Consider the following 20486-nt stretch of genomic DNA (forward strand, 5'->3'; position numbering starts at 1 on the left):
TTAGCCAGGGAAACAATGCATTCGGCACAATGCCACGATTAGCCGACAATACCAAACGTCTCGGCTCTATAGTGACAGAGACATCATGATTGATTGTCAGCAGCTTTTCACCCAATATGCCTGTGTGTATGTGTGTGTTGATGCCCTCAAGTCATATTACACATTCAGTCTGGCTAATTAGTTCCTGGAAGGTTATTCCTTTATTTTTGTCCGTATTTAAGACAGGATGCAATCAATTCTGATGCGATATCGATGGTCGAGAAAGTGATGTAAAGTTGTGTGCTTTGTTTAATTAAACGCAAACATATTGGGTACAAAGGTCCAATGACAGTGACAAACAAGGGCAGAGAAGCATTGCCACACTATGGATTATCTTATCTAAGCCCGTCTATGGCTTCACACATGCACAACGCTTCACCGCTACACGGCTTTATGAGAATTATTAGAGCTGGCTATATGACGTTAATGTTCTGCTCAGAGGAATCAAGATGCCACTATAATAGAGTTTCATAAACATACACATCAGATAAAGCTATACACTCACTGGCCACTTTATTAGGTACACTTTACTAGTACCAGATTAGACCCCCTTTTGCCTTCAGAACTGCATTAATCCTTCGTGGCATAGATTCAACAAGGTACTGGAAATATTGACATGATAGCATCACAGTTGCTGCAGACTTGTCAGCTGCACATCCAAGATGCAGATCTCCCGTTCTACCACATCCCGAAAGGGCTCAATTGGATTGAGGATTTGGTGACTGTGGAGGCCATTTGAGTACAGTGAACTCATTGTCATGTTCAAGAAACCAGTCTGAGATGATTCAAGCTTTATGAGATGGTGTATTATCCTGCTGGAAGTAGCCATCAGAAGATGGGTACACTGTAGTCATAAAGGGATGGATATGGTCAGCAACAATACTCACATAGGCTGTGGTATTAACAAAATGCTCAATTGGTACTAACGGGCCAAAAAGGTGAAAAGAAAATTTCCTCCAAACCATTACACCACCACTAACAGCCTGAACCGTTGATACAAGGCAGGATGGATCTATGCTTTTTATGTTGTTGAAGGCAAATTCTGACCCTACCATCCGAATGTCGCAGCAGAAATTGAGACTCATCAGACCAGGCAACATTTTTTCAATCTTCAGCTGTCCAGTTTTGGTCAGCCTGTGCAAATTGTAGCCTCAGTTTGCAGTTTTTAGCTGACAGGAGTGACTTCCAGTGTGGCCTTGTGCTACTGTACCCCATCCGACTCAAGGTTGGACATGTTGTGTGTTCAGAGATGCTCTTCTGCATACCTTGGTTGTAACAAGTAATTATTGGAGTTACTGTTGCCTTTCTATCAGCTGGAACCAGTTTTCTCGTTTTTGGCCCATTCTCTGTAAACCCTAGAGATGGTTGTGTGTGAAAATCCCAGCAGATCAGCAGTTTCTAAAATACTCAGACCAGCCTGTCTGGCACATCAACCATGCCACGTTCAAAGTCACTTAAATCACCTTTCATCCCCATTCTGATGCTCGGTTTGAACTGCAGCAGATCGTCTTGAACATGTCTACATGCCTTAACACACTAAGTTGCTGCCATGTGAGTGGCTGATTTGAAAATTTGCTGAATTTTGCTGCCTTGATGAAAAGAAAATAGCATTATTTGGAAAAAAAAAACATGGAAAAAATCTGACCCCATCTTTTGACTGGAAATGTATATATATTTAATAATATCTTCATCTTTCAATCTTTAATAAATATTCTAACCCTGCAATGTGACTATTGCAGATACACACATTGCAATATCGATGCTCAAAAAATATATAGTTCAGGCCTAACACAGATGTTTAAGTACATTTTTGCAGTTCCAATGATCCTGCTAAAAGAATGAACAAATCAGAGCTTCTTGATTGCATTGCAAAGCATGACGTCAATGATCTACTTACTGACACTCTCCTATGGGTGCTTTAAGGTCTGCGTTAAACAACTTGAATGTTTTGTTTTACAGCGTAAACTGCACAGATTCACACCCTAAACATTCTTACCTAGTTACTTATTAGAAACGAGCTCTTTTGTAAGGAATGTCTGTTGATAGGGTCACTCCTTCTACAAAAATCGGAATAAATACACTACCTGACAAAAGTCTTGTCATCGATCGCAGTTATGAGAGCTACAAATAATAACTTGACTTCTAGTAGATGATTTGTAAAAGTAGCAGAAGGTAGACCTACTGGAACCGGCGTGGACCCAAGATTCTCAAAGAAATCAGACAAGTTTGGTGAAGGAAAAATCATGGTTTGGGGTTACATTCAGTGTAGGGCCGTGTGAGAGATCTGAATGGCAACATTGCCATTTGGGCTGCCCATTACATTACAAACCACAGGAGAGGGCAAATTCTTCAGCAGGATAGCGCTCCTTCTCATACTTCAGCCTCCACATCAAAGTTCCTGAAAGCAAAGATGGTCAAGGTGCTCCAGGATTGACCAGCCCAGTCACCAAATATGAACATTATTAAGCATGTCTGAGGTAAGATGAAGGAGGAGGCATTGAAGATGAAGCCAAATAATCTTGATGGACTCTGGGAGTCCTGCAAGAATGCTTTTTTTTTGGCATTCCAGTTGACTTTATTAATAAGTGATTTGAGTCATTGCAGAGATGTGTGGATGCAGTCCTCTAAGCTCATGAGAGTCATACACAATATTAATTCTTTTTCCACTGCACCATGACTTTATATTCTATACTGTACATTATTTCTGTTGAGTGACAGACTTTTGTCTAAGCAAAGTCAGACATTACTGTTCTAATTGAATAATTAATAATCAAGTCATGATCATATTTTATTTTGGTAAAAAAAGGCATAATGTAGAGGCCTTTGCCTTTCATATAAGCCATTCTGATACCAAATAATCAACTAGAAGTCAAGTTATTATTTGTTGTTCCCAAAACTTGGATAGGCGACAAGACTTTTGACAGGTAGTGTACTTCCAACTTTCCAAAAACATCCATGGTTCTAGAGCATTGAGAGTGGTTGGCAGGGTATTGCTATGTGGTTGCCAGGGCAATTAGGTGGTTATTATCAGCTCTAAGCAGAAGATACGTTATGCATGAAAATCCACAATATGCATAATGTCACACCTTCACTTGACATCTATCAGATTTCTTTCAGTTGTTTTATAAGCCTCCAGGTAAAAAGCATGCATTAGAATGAACGGTTATGAATTTGAGGTTTATTTTACAAGATGTGTGATGAAGTTTAAGGATTTGTTTGGTATTCTTTGGCTTTTTATTGTGATAGGACAGGATCGGGAAATGTTGGGATTCAAATAAGAGGTGCCAACAATATCACTAACATTAAAGACACGTGTCAATAAGAAATTTCTAAGCGACATCATATTTTGTAGGAAATCTTGCATCTATAAATTAGAATACTCATTAGCTTCTTTATCCAAATCCAATTATATTCCTTTATGTGATTTATATTATATTTTAAGTTTTATAAAATATTGTATACAGTGCTCAGCATAATAGAGTACACCCCATGTTGAAAATGAATATTTTTATCCATTTCCAAGTGAATATACAGTTGAATTATTAGCCCCCCTAATTATTAGCCACCCTGTTTATTTTTTCTGTTTAACGGAGAGAAGATTTTCTTCAACATATTTCTAAACATAATAGTTTTAATAACTCATTTCTAATAACTGATTTATTTTATCTTTGCCACGATGACTAAATAATATTTGGCTAGATTTTTTAAAGACACTTCTATACAGCTTAAAGTGACATTTAAAGGCTTAATTAGGTTAACTAGGCAGGTTAGGGTAATACGGCAAGTTAAAACGATGGTTTGTTCTGTGAGGGGTAATAATTTTGTCCTTAAAATTGGGTTTAAAAAATGAAAAACTTATTCTATCCGCAATAAAACAAATTAGACTTTCTCCAGAAGAAAAATATTATCAGACATGCTGTGAAAATTTCCTTGATCTGTTAATCATCATTTGGTAAACATTTAACAAAAGAAAAAAATTCAAAGGGGGTTAATAATTCTGACTTCAACTGTAGGTAATTTATTTTGGTGCATTTAAACAAAATAGATTTATTAAACAGATATATTTATTAAAATAATATTTTATTCACCAAACATCTTTAGTAGTAGAAATATAATACATTAAATAATTGCAAAACAATATTGCAAAAAAAAAATATATATATATACAAACTAAAAAATTGACAATTTGTTTTTTCTTTCTCTTGATTTATGTCTTTTTTATTTTTAATTAAATATTTTCCCTAACATATAAATTTGGGTGTATTCATTTTGGACTGTTATCATAAGTTAATTTATTAGATTAACTCCAGATTTAGATTCAATACTGACTAATCTAATGTAAATGCACAAATATAATATTGTAAAGCTTCCTATAGAAGATATTAATTAAAATGGGAGATTTATGAAGAACATACTTGTATATGCTAAGCACAGTATATAATTGTATCCCTATAAACATCTATGTCAGATGCGAAATTAAAATTTTTCCCTAAAGAAATATTTAATATTAATATCATTAATGTTGACAAAATGAATTTTTAATACATTATATAATTTAAAATGGTCACATGAAACTTTTAAATATTATTTTTATTAAAGTTTATAGATTTTTAAATATCATTCTAGTTTGATGAACCATAATTTAAATATATATATATATGATGACATATATAATCTGTCATTACTATAGGAGGAAAGTATAAGTCTAAAAAAATTTAGCAATTTGAGATTTAATTCATAATATCTGGGGTAATATAGCCTGAAGTAAACTAAAAAAAGTTTTATAAACAAATTTCAGTAAATGTCACAAATAGTAATGAAACCGCAAGCAACACACTGAATAAAAAGAATATTATAAATTAGAATTAACATTAACTTCTTTATGAATTCTATTTTTATTAATTTCTCAGTAAATATAGGTCATATATTTTGGTGGATTTGAGCAAAACAGACTTATTAAACAAATATATTTATTAAAGCAATATTGTAGTCATCAAACATCTTTAGAAATAGAAAGATAATGCATACAAATCCATGAATAACAAACAAATTATAGTATTATCTTGTAAAATTTCCTTTATTCTACACCAAACACACTCAACCTGTTTAACTCAGAGTATGTTGCTCTAGTTATAAAGGCCGCTAGACAGTCAACCCGGGCATTTAGTTAAACATTAACCCGAATCGTAAGATACCTGATCACAGGGGAGGGATCCCAACGAACCTGCCCTCAAACTCCACAGGCCAGTTAAACATTAACACCGCCGCAAAAACGCTATCAGATGGCAAATGTAAAATACCTTTTAATAGAGAGCTCTTATCCACGTGCAAAAAAACACACACGCAGACATAGAAACTGCAGCCAAAACAGAGACAAGTGTCTATAGCAACCAGGTGCAAACAAACCAAACAATATCCAATCCACTCACGACAACAGACCGACTGATTAGCCCTGCTGCCAGATTATAATTATTTTTCAAATATTTCACAACATCTTAGACAATGGTTTTATTAACTCATTTCTAATATCTAATTTATTTAGTCTTTGCCATGATGACAGTAAATATTTCACTGGTTATTTCACAAGATTCTGGTTTTGAGCTTAAAGTGACATTTAAAGGCTTAACTAGGTTAAGTTAGGATATTTAGGCAAGTTGTTGGATAACAGTGGTTTGCAGGCAATGAAAAACAAATATTATAATAGAAAAAGATATATTAAATCTGTTATTAGAAATTAGTTTTTAAAACTAGCTCTCGTTCCTCCTCTCCTTGTCTGTCATTCGCTCTTTGTCTCGACCTATCACCTTTAGTTCCACTATTTTCTCTCTACCAGGTACCAGCTGATTGGATTCCGAGCCTGTCACTCCTCAATAGGGCGTCTCCTCAAGGACCAATTAGACTTTGTTCCGCAGACTAATTGGCACACCTTGTTTAACAGAGTGCTTTTTGTGTGTGTGTGTGTGTGTGTGTGTGTGTGTGTGGATGTGTGTGTGTGTGTGTGTGTGTGTGTGTGTGTGTGTGTGTGTGTGTGTGTGTGTGTGTGTGTGTGTGTGTGTGTGTTGGTTTGTGTTCGCATCTGATCATACTGTATGCTTTGTTCCGTGTTTCTGAATAATTATACACCAACGTAAATGAAGTCAATATGGTTAAAGAGTTTATCATTCCTTTTTGGGGGATAAGGAATAGGTTACTAAGTCGCGTGACATACATTTTGCCCGTAGGTATCTTCACTGTTCAGAAACACAAGGTAAATGGATGAGCGCCACATTTTGTACCTTTGTTTATTATTTAAGGGAGTTTATGTTATTGGCATCGCTAACGCTGAAGATTTCGGTTTCTTTTTCACATTTTGATTTTTATTAGTAAGTTTAGAAGGGGATCTTGTGTTCTAGTTTAGATGGTTCATCGTTTTGTTTAGTTCTTTGCTTTGGCGCCACTCTAGTTCATTTTCCCCTGAAACTTTTGGTTTGATTGTATTTCTGTTTGCTTTTTTTATTATATATACATTGTACAAAGCGCACACATGTAAGCCTCTCTTTTGTTGGCTTCATCTTTCTCATAACAGAAATAAACAAATTGATTGTAAAGTTTGTGTCCTGGTGTATTTTCCATCCATCTATTCAGTAATAATCTAAAATTCTTAATGTTACGTGTACTCTACCTAGACAACTTATTCAATCGTAACAGAGAGTCACACAGTTGCAGCTCATCCAGAACGCTGCTGCCTGGGATCTGACAAGAACCAGAAAATCAGAGAATATCCCACCTACCCTTAGGTCTTTACACTGGCTTTACACAGTTACATTCAGAATAGATTTTAAAGTATTATTACTGCTCTATAAACCACCAAATGGCCTAGGACCTCAATATATTACAGATATGCTCAATGAATACAAACCTAACAGATCCCTCTGATCATTAGGATCATTTAAATTAGAAATTCCGAGAGTTCAATCAAAGCAGGGTGAATCGGCTCTCAGCTACTGCCCCTTGCTGCTGGAATCAGCTTCCAGAAATGATCAGATGTGCTCCAACATTAGGCACATTCAAATCAGGACTGAAAACACATCTGTTTAGCTGTGCCTTTACTGAATGAGCACTGTGCAACTACAGACAGATCGCACTATTATGTCTTTCTTTTCATTTTTATTCTTTTAAAACCCGTTTTAACATATTTAAATTAGTTTTTAATCATTTTTCTTAGTTTTTTTATTTTCCTATACTTGTTTCTTTTATTCATGTTTATGTACAGTAAAGCACTTTGAACTACCATTGTGTATGAAATGTACGATATAAACTTGCCTTGCCTTGAAGTAACACTGATGCTGACACAGTTTCTATACTCATTCCCTCAACACGACAGAAATACGAAAACACACCTAAAATGATGAACAAAAACACAGAAGTCGCTGCATGAAAACCCAAAATCTCGGTCAGGAATGCTGCTGTGCATTTGGATGAAGTGTCAGGAGGGGATCCGTGCAATCTAGCAAATGTATTTTCCTGCACAGAACGGAAAGGACAGCTAATGCTGCAGCCTCAGCCCGCTCTGTTTTTGGGGGATAAAGTCTGCTAATGCTGCAGGCGTTATAAATATCACATCAATTCAAAGTTTCCATCTAGCAATGTGCCGTAACTACTGGAGCTACATCGACATCTGAGGATTTCTCAGAATAAGTCATTTCGGACTAATCGGCGGGGGTTTGCATGAAAATGCGCAAAACAGAGGAAGAAAGGGAAATAAATGGCACTGATAATCAGTACGCCGAGAGATGAATGATTAGAAATCTCTGTGCAGATCAGATATCGTGCTACTGTGTTGCCTGTGTGTAAAGTTAATAATAAACACAAATATCAAAAGGAGAGAGAACGTAGAAGGAGAAAATAGAAAGAGAAATCCAATATCCAGCGAATATGTATTTATGTAATTACAAAATTATATCTTAAAAAGGCACACTTCCTTCCGTCTTTTCTGTCTCAAATACAAAACAAAAAGAAATAGTTTCCCCCAATTTGAAACAATAAATAATTATTTAATTAATTAATTAATTTAAATGATTCAGAAAAACTTTACTAAATACGTGAAGAGGACCTGAGGACATCTAAACTGCTAATTAGACTAGTCAAAGACAATTGAAAATAAATATTGCTAATCATTTTGATGCACTCTAAAAAAAAAAAAAATGCTTTTATTTTAGCTGAAATTAAATAAATAAAACTTTCTTCAGAAGAGAAAATATTATAGGAAATACTGTGAAAAAGTCCTTGCTCTGTTAAAGATCATTTAGGAAATATTCTAAAAGAAAAAAGAAAAAAATTCACAGGAGGGCTAATAATTTTAACTTCAACTGTATATATGCACCACACACACACACACACCATAAGAAACATTTGATTTTAATTAATTTACCTTATTTATATGATCTACGCTTATTTTATTCTTGTACTTATAAGTATTAGATGCATTATCTGTTTTATTTATTTTCCTGTCATTTATTTACTGAATATTTTATTTTTATTAATTGGTAATATGTAGCATATTTTATACACATTTAAAATGCTCTGGCAATACTGTACACCGTGCCATGCCAATAAAGAGAGACAGAGAGTGATTATGATGTTGCATTGATGATTATTGTTATATTACAGATAGATACAGATTTATTCTAAAATGTTGATTGTTAAATGTACAGTTTATTCTCACATGACATTTTATAATGTAGAGATGAAGAATTATTAAAGCTTTTAAATTTCTTTTCTTTTTTAAAGATTCTCCTAAATAAAGTTTAACAGGGCAAGGAAATTTTCACAGTATGTCTGATAATATGTTTTCTTCTGAAGAAAGTCTTATTTGTTTTATTTCTGCTAGAAAAAAGTAGTTTTTAACTTTTTAAAAACAATTTTAAGGTCAAAATTATTAGCCTCTTAAAGCAACAATTTTTTTTTAGATGTCTACAGAACAAACCACTGTTATACAATGAATTACCCTAACTTGCCTAATTAACCTAGTTAAGCCTTTAAATGTCACTTTAAGCTGTATAGAAGTGTCTTTTACTAAATAAATAATAAAAGTATATTAAATTGTTTATTAAATTAAAATAATATTAAAGTAAATAATATTATTTACTGTCATCATGGCAAAGATAAAATAAATCGTTATTAGAAATGAGTTATTATTAATTCTCCTCGACACAAAAGTTTTTTTTGCTAGGTTTATACCCAGAGGACTCAAACTATAGTAGAAGCGAACAAATATTTATAGACCTCAGCTTGCTTTATGCCAAAAGATGTGTAGCTTTGCTATGGACAAAGAGGCAAAGACCAAACGCTACCTAATGGATAAGACAAATGTTGTCAAGTCTGCCATTAGAAAAAATAACTTATATACTAAAAGCTAAACAACGTGTATTTGAAAACATATGGAGTCCTTTCATTAGTTATATCAAAGAAGTGGAATTAACAGAGGAAGAAGTTAATGAATAATTTTTTATGGTTAATGCAGTTCCAGGTTTATAGTTTTGTATTGACACATTTTTGAATATATATTTGCTGTACCTAGTACTCAGCATGATTATAATTGACATGTTTGAATAGATTACCATTAATGACAAAAAGTGGAGCAGTTTTATTTTATTTTTTATTTATTGTTTTTTGTTGTTTGTTAGTTCGTTTGTTTGTTTTTTGCTTTTAGTTTCTATTATAAATATATATATATATATATATATATATATATATATATATATATATATATATATATATATATATATATATACATATATATATATATATATATATATATATATATATATATCTCCTCATATTTTGTATAATTTGTAAATGCAACAAGGTTATTATTGCTGTAAAATGTTTGTAAAATGTTGTATTTCAATATGTACACACTGAAAACGAAAAATAAAAATATTATGGAAAAAAGAAATGAGTTATTAAAACTATTATGTTTAGAAATGTGTTAAAAAATCTTCTCTACATTAAACAGAAATTGGGGGAAAAAAAACGGGGGCTAATAATTCTGAACTCAATTGTAACTAGCAACACTTTTGTTTTCTTTGCTTTTCTCCCTTCATAAACTAACTAATTATAATATCGTATCATAATAAATGACACCATGTAATATGCCGATAATGTAATTTTTAGTTTTATATATATATATATACGAAGGCCAGTTTAGGATCATTCAGAGCAGTGGGTCACTTTTGGGTCACAACAGGTCATGTGATTAAGCTGAAAATCCTGATCGGGCTCTTTGACTCATGGGCGCAGTTGGAGAGTATTGGAAAAAGCGGGCTCATGTATGTGTACACTGTATCTGCTAATGACTATTGAGCTGTGAGTGTTGACAGGTCGAGCTGTTAGCATGTGTGATAATGAGTGATCACTAGGGATCTGAAGCGGTCAGAGACCAGCAGTGTTAATACATGTCTATCCTGGCCTGCGCTCAAACAAAGCGCCTTAAACTCACAGTCAAACCTTCACCGGTCGGCCAATCATAACCTGGTAAAGTGAGAGATTGCAAGAAAAAAAAAAAATCACTGCTTTTCCTGGGTATACCTCTCAAGTTTGAGATCTTTTACTTTTTAGTAAGTGTTTTATTTTTTATTGTGTTTGTAAATTTCAGAGTAGATTTCTCCAATTATTTTTTTTGTTTGTTTTTACAGATTTTGTGATTTTTACTTTTTATAAAGTGTTTTCTTTCCAGATGTTTTCGTAAATTTCAAGGCAGATTTTCTCAAAATATATTTTTGCAAGTTTTTAACTTTTTATAAAGTGTTTCTATTTTTTTTCGGGTGTGTTTGTAGATTTTAAAATGATTTTCTCCCAAATATTATTTTGAAATGTTAAGATGTTTTACTTTGCATAGTGTTTATTTTTGTGTGTGTTTGTAGACTTCTTTAAAAATAATAATTTAGCTTTTTTTTTTTGTTCTACCAATTTTTTTTCTCAGTTTTTCTTCTTAATTATTATTATTTTTTTTTTTTAGTTTTCAGTGTAGACTTTTCAAAAAAAATCCTATTGATATTGAGATTTTTTACTTTTTTTTAAAGGGTATTTTTTTCGGTGGTGTCTGTGGCTTTCAACGTACACTGTAAAAAAATGTAAACTTTTAAGACAACCAGCTTCAGAACATTTTTGAGTTTACTCGACTTAAATCAAGTCAGTACTTGGGTTGAAAGTACTGAACTAAAATAAAACTCAAATTCAACTCAAAAACGCTCTACAGCAAAGTTACCTCACAATTTTGACAACTTGTTGCAGCATTAGTTGTGTCTGTAGATTTCAAAGTAGATTTTCTCCCCAAAAATATTTTGAGATATTTTAAATATTTTAGTGCTTTTTCAGTTGTGTCTAGATTTCAATGTAGATTTAAAAAAAAAAAAAAAAAACTTTTTGACATTTTGAGATTTTTAACTTTTTAAAAAGTGTTTTTTGGTTGTGTCTGTAGATTTCAAAATAGATATTCTCACAAAAATGATTTTAATATTGAGATTTTTACTTTTCATCATTTTTATTCTTAGCTATGTTTGTGAGAGAATTCAAGCCACATTTTATTTATAGAGCACAATTTTACACAACTTTAGCTGATCCAAAGTGCTCTAAATAATAAAAATAAAATAAAACATAAATATGTATTAAATATAGAAGATCGTGCAGATTTCAATGTAGATTTTATCCACAAACTTTTTAAAAAACTTTTTACAATTTTTTTTTTTGTGTGTGTGTGTGTGTGTGTGTGTGTTAGAGGATTGTAAAGTAGATTTTATCCCCCAGAAACCATTTTAAGATTTAAAGTTTTTTTTCTTGGTGTGTTTGTTAATTACAGTATTACATTTTTCAATGTAGATTTTCTCATAAATTAATTATTTTGAGATTGAGAATTATTTCTTTTTATAAAGTGCCTTTTGTTTTTTTTAGAAAGTGGGTTGTGAATGTAGATTTCAAAGTAGATTTTCTCCAAAAAAGAGAATATCTGCGTATGTTTGAGAGAGAGAGACAGATAGTGTTGATGTGTTTGTCTGTGTAAGTGTGCATATGTATGTTTGCATTTATCTCTGTGTGTGCGTGTGTGTGTGTGTGTGTGTGTGTGTGTGTGAGTGAGAGAGAGACAATCGTGGATTTACCTTTGATATTACTTTCATTATCTTTATCCTGCTTTATATATACCATTAATCTATTTTTATTAATCTATTTTTTCTTTTCTTTTCTTTATATCTGTGTTTTCTCTGTATTGTATTCATATTTGTTTGCACTACTGTGCTTTTGCACTGTCTTTTTTTTTGTACGCAGCGACACTGCACTGCTTTGGCAATACCAATGTACATTTATTTGTCATGCCAATAAAGCACCTAAAATGTGAAATGTGAAAAAAGTGAGGGAGAGAGAGTGAGAGAGAGAGAGAGAGAGAGAGAGAGAGAGAGAGAGAGTGAGTGAGAGAGACAGAGAGAGAGACAGAGAGAGAGAGAGAGAGACAGAGAGAGAGAGAGAGAGAGAGAGAGAGAGAGTGCATGTTTGTATTTGTGTGTGTGTGTGTGTGTATGAGATAGAAACATGTGTACGTTTGTTTGTGTGCTAGAGAAAAAGAGAGAGAGAGCGTGTGTGTGTATGAGAACAAGTGTGTGTGTGTATGTGTACATGTTTTTGTGACATAATGGAGACAGATTAGTGTAATGACACGAGTACAGCACAGGTACGACACGTAAAAGGTGACTTATGAGTACATTGCACACGTCCTCTTTCAAATGGCTTATAAATAATAAGGAATGTTTTTTTAGAGATGGTACATATGCACCGTCTCTAGTAAGAGGTCAGTTAGGTAGATGGAAATGGTGTAAAGGTTTTACACCAAGTAACATACTCAAAAAACAAAAAGATTTTTACTCTTTGTTCAAACGACTCATTCAAAATGAGCTGAAACAACACAATTCTTGAGTGTTTTTTGAGACAACTTAATTATTTTATTTTCAATCCACTTAAATTTGTCCAAAATCACTTTATTGATTTGTGTTGTATGAAGAAATTGTGTGGAACCCAGCATTTTTTTATAATTTAGGTATACAACTACATCTACAGTATATGAAAAGTCCCCACAATTCACAATAACAAAAGCCGTGTGTGTGTGTGTGTGTGTGTGTATGTGTGGAGTTCACACCGCAGACATTTTCTCCCAGCAGCTCATTCTCTCTCTCATCTGTTCTCTGGCCTTTCATGTGACACAGACTGTCTGTTATCCTAAAAGACACAATGGAGGTGGCCGGGCAATCCTGAGAGCAAACACACGCAGCCCTGCTCTGGCCTTTGTTGGGCCTGGAGGATTCGCCCTTTTAAAGGTTTTGGAGCCCAGCGCTGGACACCCGGACGCTCAGCACAATGCAGATTGTCTGAGGAAACACAATGAGCCTCTTCTCCGGGGGATAGACGGAGAAAATGACACCACTGCACGACTCGCAGATGAACAGAGTCAGAGTTTACTGCACCAGACGTTCGAGCATACTGAACTTTATGAAGACTCATGTATGTCGAAAGTCAGTTGAATAGCAGGAGAATGGTTGGTAGACAAGATGTGCAGTAGATGACAGCGTACTTTCATGTTTCAAATCATCATGAAGTGTAAAATATATTTATGTAAAAATAAACCAACATTTACTAATAATTACTCATTATAACTACTTAATACATGAGTATTTCTGGGGTACACATGGGGGATCAGTGATTAGCACTGTCGCCTTACAGCAAGAAGGTCGCTGGTTTGAGTTCCAGCTGGGCCAGTTGGCATTTCTGTGTGAGTTTGCATGTTCTCCCCGTGTTGGCGTGGGTTTCCTCCAGATGCTCCACAGTCCAAACATGTAGTGCAGATGAATTGGATCAACTAAATTGACCGTAGTGTATGAGAGTGAATGAGTGTGTTGGGGTGTTTCCCAGCAATGGGTTGCAGCTAAAAAGGTATCTGCTGTGTAAAACATAAGCTGGATAAGTTGGCAGTTCATGCCACTGTGTTGACCCCTGATGAACAAAGGGACTAAACCGAAGGAAAATGAATGAATTAATGAATGAATACGTTTCTGCAGTGTATCTGAGATATTTTAATGTCTTTAAAAGATTCTTGTTTTAAATATCCTTGACTTTATTTATTTGGTATTATTTGGGGGTTGATTTTTTGACATTTTACTGGTTATCTTCTGTAAATCATGGTAAAAATTAATGTCATTGTCTGCACACTGAAATACATGACAGTTAATGATTTTGACTCTGATGATATATAAATGTTTCTTTGGAAATTAAAATTATTAAACTATTGTGTTTGTTGTGGCGAGGCAGTGGCGCAGTAGGTAATGCTGTCGCCTCGCAGCAAGAAGGTCGCTGGTTAAAACCTCGGCTCAGTTGGCGTTTCTGTGTGGAGTTTGCATGTTCTCCCTGCCTTCGCGTGGGTTTCCTCCGGGTGCTCCGGTTTCCCCCACAGTCCAAAGACCAACTAATATTTTCATATTTTCGCAACGCAACTAATATTTTCATATAGCCGCAACGCAGTACTGGGAAATATGAAAATTAAAGTTCGTGGAAATAATACATTACATTTTTGGAAAATACTAAAACAAATGTGTTATTTAAACGGTAAAAAATATTATCAGACATAATGTGAAAATGTCCTTGCTCTGTTAAACATCATTTGGAAAATATTTTAAAAAGAGGGGAAAAAAAAAAAAAATCGAAGGGGGCTAATAATTCTGACTTCAACTATATATATATATATATATATATATATATATATATATAACCACCACTTAACAGATTGATGTATTTTTTAATTTTAGGTGGTTTGTGTATGTGTTTTATGTTTGGTAAAATAATTTCTAATTGCATCTTTAGTGATTTTCAACTAATTAAACTGTCTTGTCCCGATAGGTGAATTTAGAGGTTTTTGCAAAAAAGCACAAGTGGATTTAGCTGGTTTTGATGCAAAAGAAAATTTACCTTTTTAAAAACCAAAGAATTGTCTAAAGTGACATTTTTGAAAAAAATAAATAAAAATTATGTACCAGCTAATAATCATTATTTATAAAATAAAACTTCTAAACCTAATTATAGGAGCCTGATAGAAAATGCTAATTTAAAAGAAAAGAGGTCTGATGTATTAAGAGGGTTTTGCATCTGAACTCTTCAAATATATTTTAGTCAACTAAATCTAGAGTACCTTAAGTCGACTAAAATCTTATCAAATTTTGTCGACTAAAACTAAATGTATTCAGAAGACTAAAATTTAAATGGAAATTTAGTCCAAAGACTAACACTAAACCAAAAATTGCTGTCAAAATTAACACGACAACACAGCTCCTTTGACCCATGTTGCATAATTTAACAAATTTTGTAAAAACAACAACAGCAAAACACATGAACAAAGTGAACCTTATAGCAAAGTGTTCCCGAAACTTCTTGCACGACACGATCAGGCTTCTAAAACCCTTTTGGAGTGAAACGCAAACACAGAGTCATGCACAATGAGATGCGGAGGGGATCTAATAAGATGTGATGAATGCAAATGGAAAATCCTTGATACACACGGATGTGGCGTCTCGATGAAACCGGACGCAGCTCACTTAACCAGCGCGACCAGTTTACGAGCCAAATCTATTTACTCCATCCATATCATCCATCAAAGCAGTCGGCACTGACAGATAAAGCCCAAGCAAAGCAAACAAGGCCTCTGGCAGGACCACAAGAACTGGAAGGCGGTTTTGCGGTAGTCCATCACGACCACTGGGAACGCTTCACTTTGGTTATTGAAGACCCCAACTATCATTTTGAATAAAACCTTAAATAAGCACAGAGTTCAGCTCGCAGGCCAAGACAATCAGCTGTTTGGTGGTGCTTTTCTTTTTTTTGCACTGCCGGACGTCTGACTGCGTTTGCAGGAAATGTGGCTCGAGATCACAACTTCGCAACGCTCCAGTCCTTGAGCTCATACATTTGCGGTCGTCTAATGACTCACTGCACTTAACCAGAGCCATTCTTTTCTCTTTGGACAAAGCAAACACAACACATGAAAGCCAGGTGAAATGTTGGTAATCTGTTTTAAAGCTGGACTGTGATCAGGCTAAATGCATGATCCATGTTTCAATCTGAAGCACAGAGAAGTGAGGTGACGTTTGATTAGGGGCTTTTAAAGAGTACACGCGAAAGATTTACTCACTATTTACTCATGCATGAATATTTATGAGTCTCTTTTTCTGTTAAACGCAAAAAGAAGATATTCTGAAGAATGTTGGAAACCGATAACAGTTAGGAAAAACAAATACTATGGAAGTCTATGGTCATCGATTTCCAACAGATTTCTAAATATCCTCCTTTTGTGTTCAACAGAAGAACGAAACCCAAATAGGTTTTGAGGAAGAGACGGGTGAGTAAACAATGACAGCAATTTTTTTGAGTGAACAATTAAGCCATGCAATTTAATCCACTAAAAAAACCCTGTTCATTTTGTTAATCTTTTCTCAAAATCTGACCATTAGCTTCGTATTCGTATGGGAATAATATGACTATAGCCACACCCCTCCAATCGTTAGTTTTCCGTGAGTGGAAGATGGGAAAAACAGCACAAAAAAGACAGAACAGTTTTCCAGGAGACAGAACAATACAGAGATGGGTGGGAAATGGGTCTGAAATACGGGAGACTCCCGGGAAAAACGGGAGTGTTGGCAGGTATGGTTTAAAGCGCGTTAGTGTATATTATCATATAAAAAAACATTGCGAAAAAAGTATTCACTTTTCCTAGCATGGAAGTCAATGGTTACCGGTTTCCAGCTTTCATCAAAATAATGAGTTTTTTGTTCAACACATGACTGATTAAAAACTTCACACTGAAAAACTGATTAAATGATGCAATAATTTTCATTTCTGGTTGTACTATCCTTTTCAATGGTGCATATTACAACCTATAAATTACAGATGTGTACTTTTGTAAAAGGTATGAGCCCAGTGATGGCTTGTGTACCTTTATTTCTGAGCGTCTTCTAAGAAAAAATGTTAGGAAAATTGAGCACAGTCAGCTTTTGAATTTAACAATTGTGAAAATTATTTTTTATATATATATAAATATATAATTTATATAATATAAATAAATATATATATAATATATATATATATATAATTTATATATATATGTATTTCAACACACAGTTGAAATCAGAATTATTAGTCCCCCTTACCCCTTTTAATTTTTATTTTCTTTTATCTGACTTCAACTGTATATATATATATATATATATATATATATATATATATATATATATATATATATATATATATATATATATATATATATATGCAATGTGCAATTTTGGATGAACAATTCCCTTTAACATAAATAACAAACAAATTACCAAAGGTTGCAAAAATTTGCCATTAACTGAATTTACTGTATGTCACACAGATGGTAAAATAAATAAAATAAAATGAAACTGCAAGAGCATTAAAAGGAACTATATAAATAAAATATATACAAATAAAATACTACAAATGTATACTTATTTTTCTAACAAAAACTAATATACCCAAAATGTTTTAGGAAATACTGATTGAGATTAAAAGCATTGATTTTTTTTAACACAACATAACACAATAAAATAAATTGCATAAAGTTAGCAAATCAGATTGAAGCTTTTCATTTTGCATTTACAATTATTCATTTGTTTATATAAATGCTTAGGTGAATCTAGTTTGTTCTGTAGTTTGAAAACTTTAAAAGATAGTAGTTTAAAATGAAAAGTTTTAAAAGGTTTTTTTTTTTTTTTCAAAGCTTCTGTCTTATTGGCCAGCTATATGCGATGCATTATAAAGCTTAGAGTTAATATCTCTGGCATGAAATGAGCTATAATTCAGCAACAATAAAAGTAAACTAGTCAAAACTCGGGAAACTACAGTTTGCGACATGCATAAACCTCCAGAATCCAGAGATGATGGACTGAACCTTCAAAAACAAAACCTGCACGGTTCCTCACCTCAAGAATTCCATGCAAAGGCCTTCCCTTAAATCCTGCACTAACACCAACACATTATCTATCACCTGAATTATTGCAATCCTCAAGAACACCTCGTTCTGCACCTTTATTTGTTTGCAAATTCATGCAACACTTAAGGCACGTCGGAGCAGGTTGAAAACTCAAATAGATTGTAAAAGGCATCAAATGTGTGGTTTTAGCAGTTGCTAGAGTACAGGATCAGCTCTGATACCTGCGTAAGGTCTGCAGCTCCTCTTGTAGAGAGTGACTGAGCAGCAGGGCTTTATCTCTTTCTCTCTGAGCCTCCTGAAGATCCAAGTCAAGCTGTGGAGATACAAGAAATGCAGTTCTGGTCATTCCAAGCTCTGTTATAATATACTGTTCATGTGTAAACCAGTCAAATGGCTTTGAGTTGGATTCCAGTTGATGTTTGTTTTGTCAGTAAAATGAAATAAAATAAATACAAACAAAATAAATAAAATAAAATATTATATTTAGGTCATATTAAATATTTAGGTAATATTAAATGTCACATTATTTTAAAATACATTATATGTATGAACTGGTCAAATACTTTAAGTTAGATAACAGTTGATATAATACAATATTGGGCTACAGCTGATATAATACAAAAATATTTTTAAAATAATACACTGTTCATATATAAACTGGTTATTTAGTTTTGAGTTGGATTACAGTTTATATTGACTGTTCTTAAAATAAATAAATAAATAATAAAACAAAATAAAATAAAATAAAATAAAATAAAATAAAGTAAAGTAAAGTAAAGTAAAGTAAAGTAAAGTAAAGTAAAATAAAATAAAATTTAATTTAATTAAATAAAATTAAATAAAATGTAATTAAATTTAATTAAATTAAACTAAATTTAGGTCATATTAAATGTCACATTAAGTTCTTTTAAAATATATTGTTCATGTATAAAAGATTACAGTTGATATAATACAAAATTATTTTTTAAAAAATATACTGTTAATTTATAAACTGCTTATATGACTTTGAGTTGGATTACAGTTTATTTTGACTGTTCGTTAAAAATAAATAAATAAATAAATACAGAAAAAAAAAAAATAAATAAACAAGTGAAAATGTTGAAAATAATACATAACATGTATTCACTGAAATATCTTCAAAACATAAAGTGTGATCTAATCAGATCACCAACCAGAACAACTGCTGTTAGACTCTGAGGAGCTGACAGAACAGGGAACTAATAAAATAATTTGACAAAATTACTATTATAACTTTTCACTTACGATGAGTCATTCATTCAATTTCCTTCGACTAAGTCCCTTTACTTACCAGGGGTCGCCACAGCGGAATGAACCGTCAACTTATCCAGCTTATGTTCTACACAGCTGATGCATTTCCAGCTGCAGCCCACATACACACACATGCATGCACACACATACACTACGGCCAATTTAGTTCATTCAATTTATCTATACCACATGTTTTTGGACAGCGGGGGAAACTGGAGCACCCAGAGAAAACCCATGCCCACACATGGAGAGCATGCAAACTCTACGCAGAAATGCCAACTGGCCCAGCTGGGACTCAAACCAGCGACCTTCTTGCAGTGAGATGAAAGGGCTAACCAATAAGTCACCATGTTGCCCACTCACGTTGAGTCTAAAAATTAAAATGAATTGATCCTTAACAATTATTAATAGTTGGAATCTAATCAAATAAAATAAAAATGTCTCACGCATAGTGCTTTTCAAACATACATTAAAAAAAAAAATACAAGTTCAAGTAAAAAAAAATAATAATAACATGATCCATTGTCCATTTCTACAGATATATTCCTCTTTTTTGAATCACATTGTATATCATTCAAGTCTAATGAAGATTAATCAAACACTAAATCACATCATTTCATATTTATGTCTCATTTCATTGTCTTTTCGGCTTTTATTAATCTTCAATGTCCCCGAGATATTCATCTGAACTCTATCTCAACTTCACGCATTCGTTCATGAGGACACAAGAAGAAACTCAGCACATTAAACTCTATTGTCCTCAAACTCAGCACCTACTCAGCGTTGGTGGATCCCTGGGCCGATGTGTGTGTGTATGTGTGTGTGAAGAAGGCCGGGTAAACACTGTCCCCTTTACCTCTCTAAACCTGCGGCACAATAAAGCCCTCGCTAATGACCTGCCGTTGAAACAGATGCATTGATGGGCTCATCCTCTCAACAGCTGGCCGAGGAGACAGACACAATGGAGGCAGGCCGACTGTCTAAACAAACGAAACATCCTGCGCTACTGTAAAGGCCTGCAATTCACTCCCCAAGAGACACACTGAGGACAAAGACGGAGAGAGACCAACAAAAGACAAGAGAGTGGCTATAAGAGGCATGGATTAAGTTAAAGGAATTGCCAAAACTGACAATTCTGTCATTCTTTTACGTGTATGTT

The 20486-nt window shown here is 33.5% G+C and overlaps 1 protein-coding gene across 7 annotated transcripts in view; it reads right to left on the reverse strand.

The window, feature by feature from the left end:
• Nucleotides 1–20486, reverse strand: part of mipol1 (mirror-image polydactyly 1) — a 173230-nt gene that overhangs the window by 30470 nt on the left and 122274 nt on the right. For all 7 annotated transcript variants that reach the window (NM_001305467.1, XM_073926961.1, XM_073926962.1 and 4 more), the window contains one exon: nucleotides 18280–18371. In NM_001305467.1, the coding sequence (NP_001292396.1) occupies nucleotides 18280–18371 (92 nt within the window). The remainder of the gene's footprint in view (nucleotides 1–18279; nucleotides 18372–20486) is intronic.

Source organism: Danio rerio, chromosome 17 (genome assembly GCF_049306965.1).
Source record: "Danio rerio strain Tuebingen ecotype United States chromosome 17, GRCz12tu, whole genome shotgun sequence".
Classification (NCBI taxonomy): domain Eukaryota; kingdom Metazoa; phylum Chordata; class Actinopteri; order Cypriniformes; family Danionidae; genus Danio; species Danio rerio.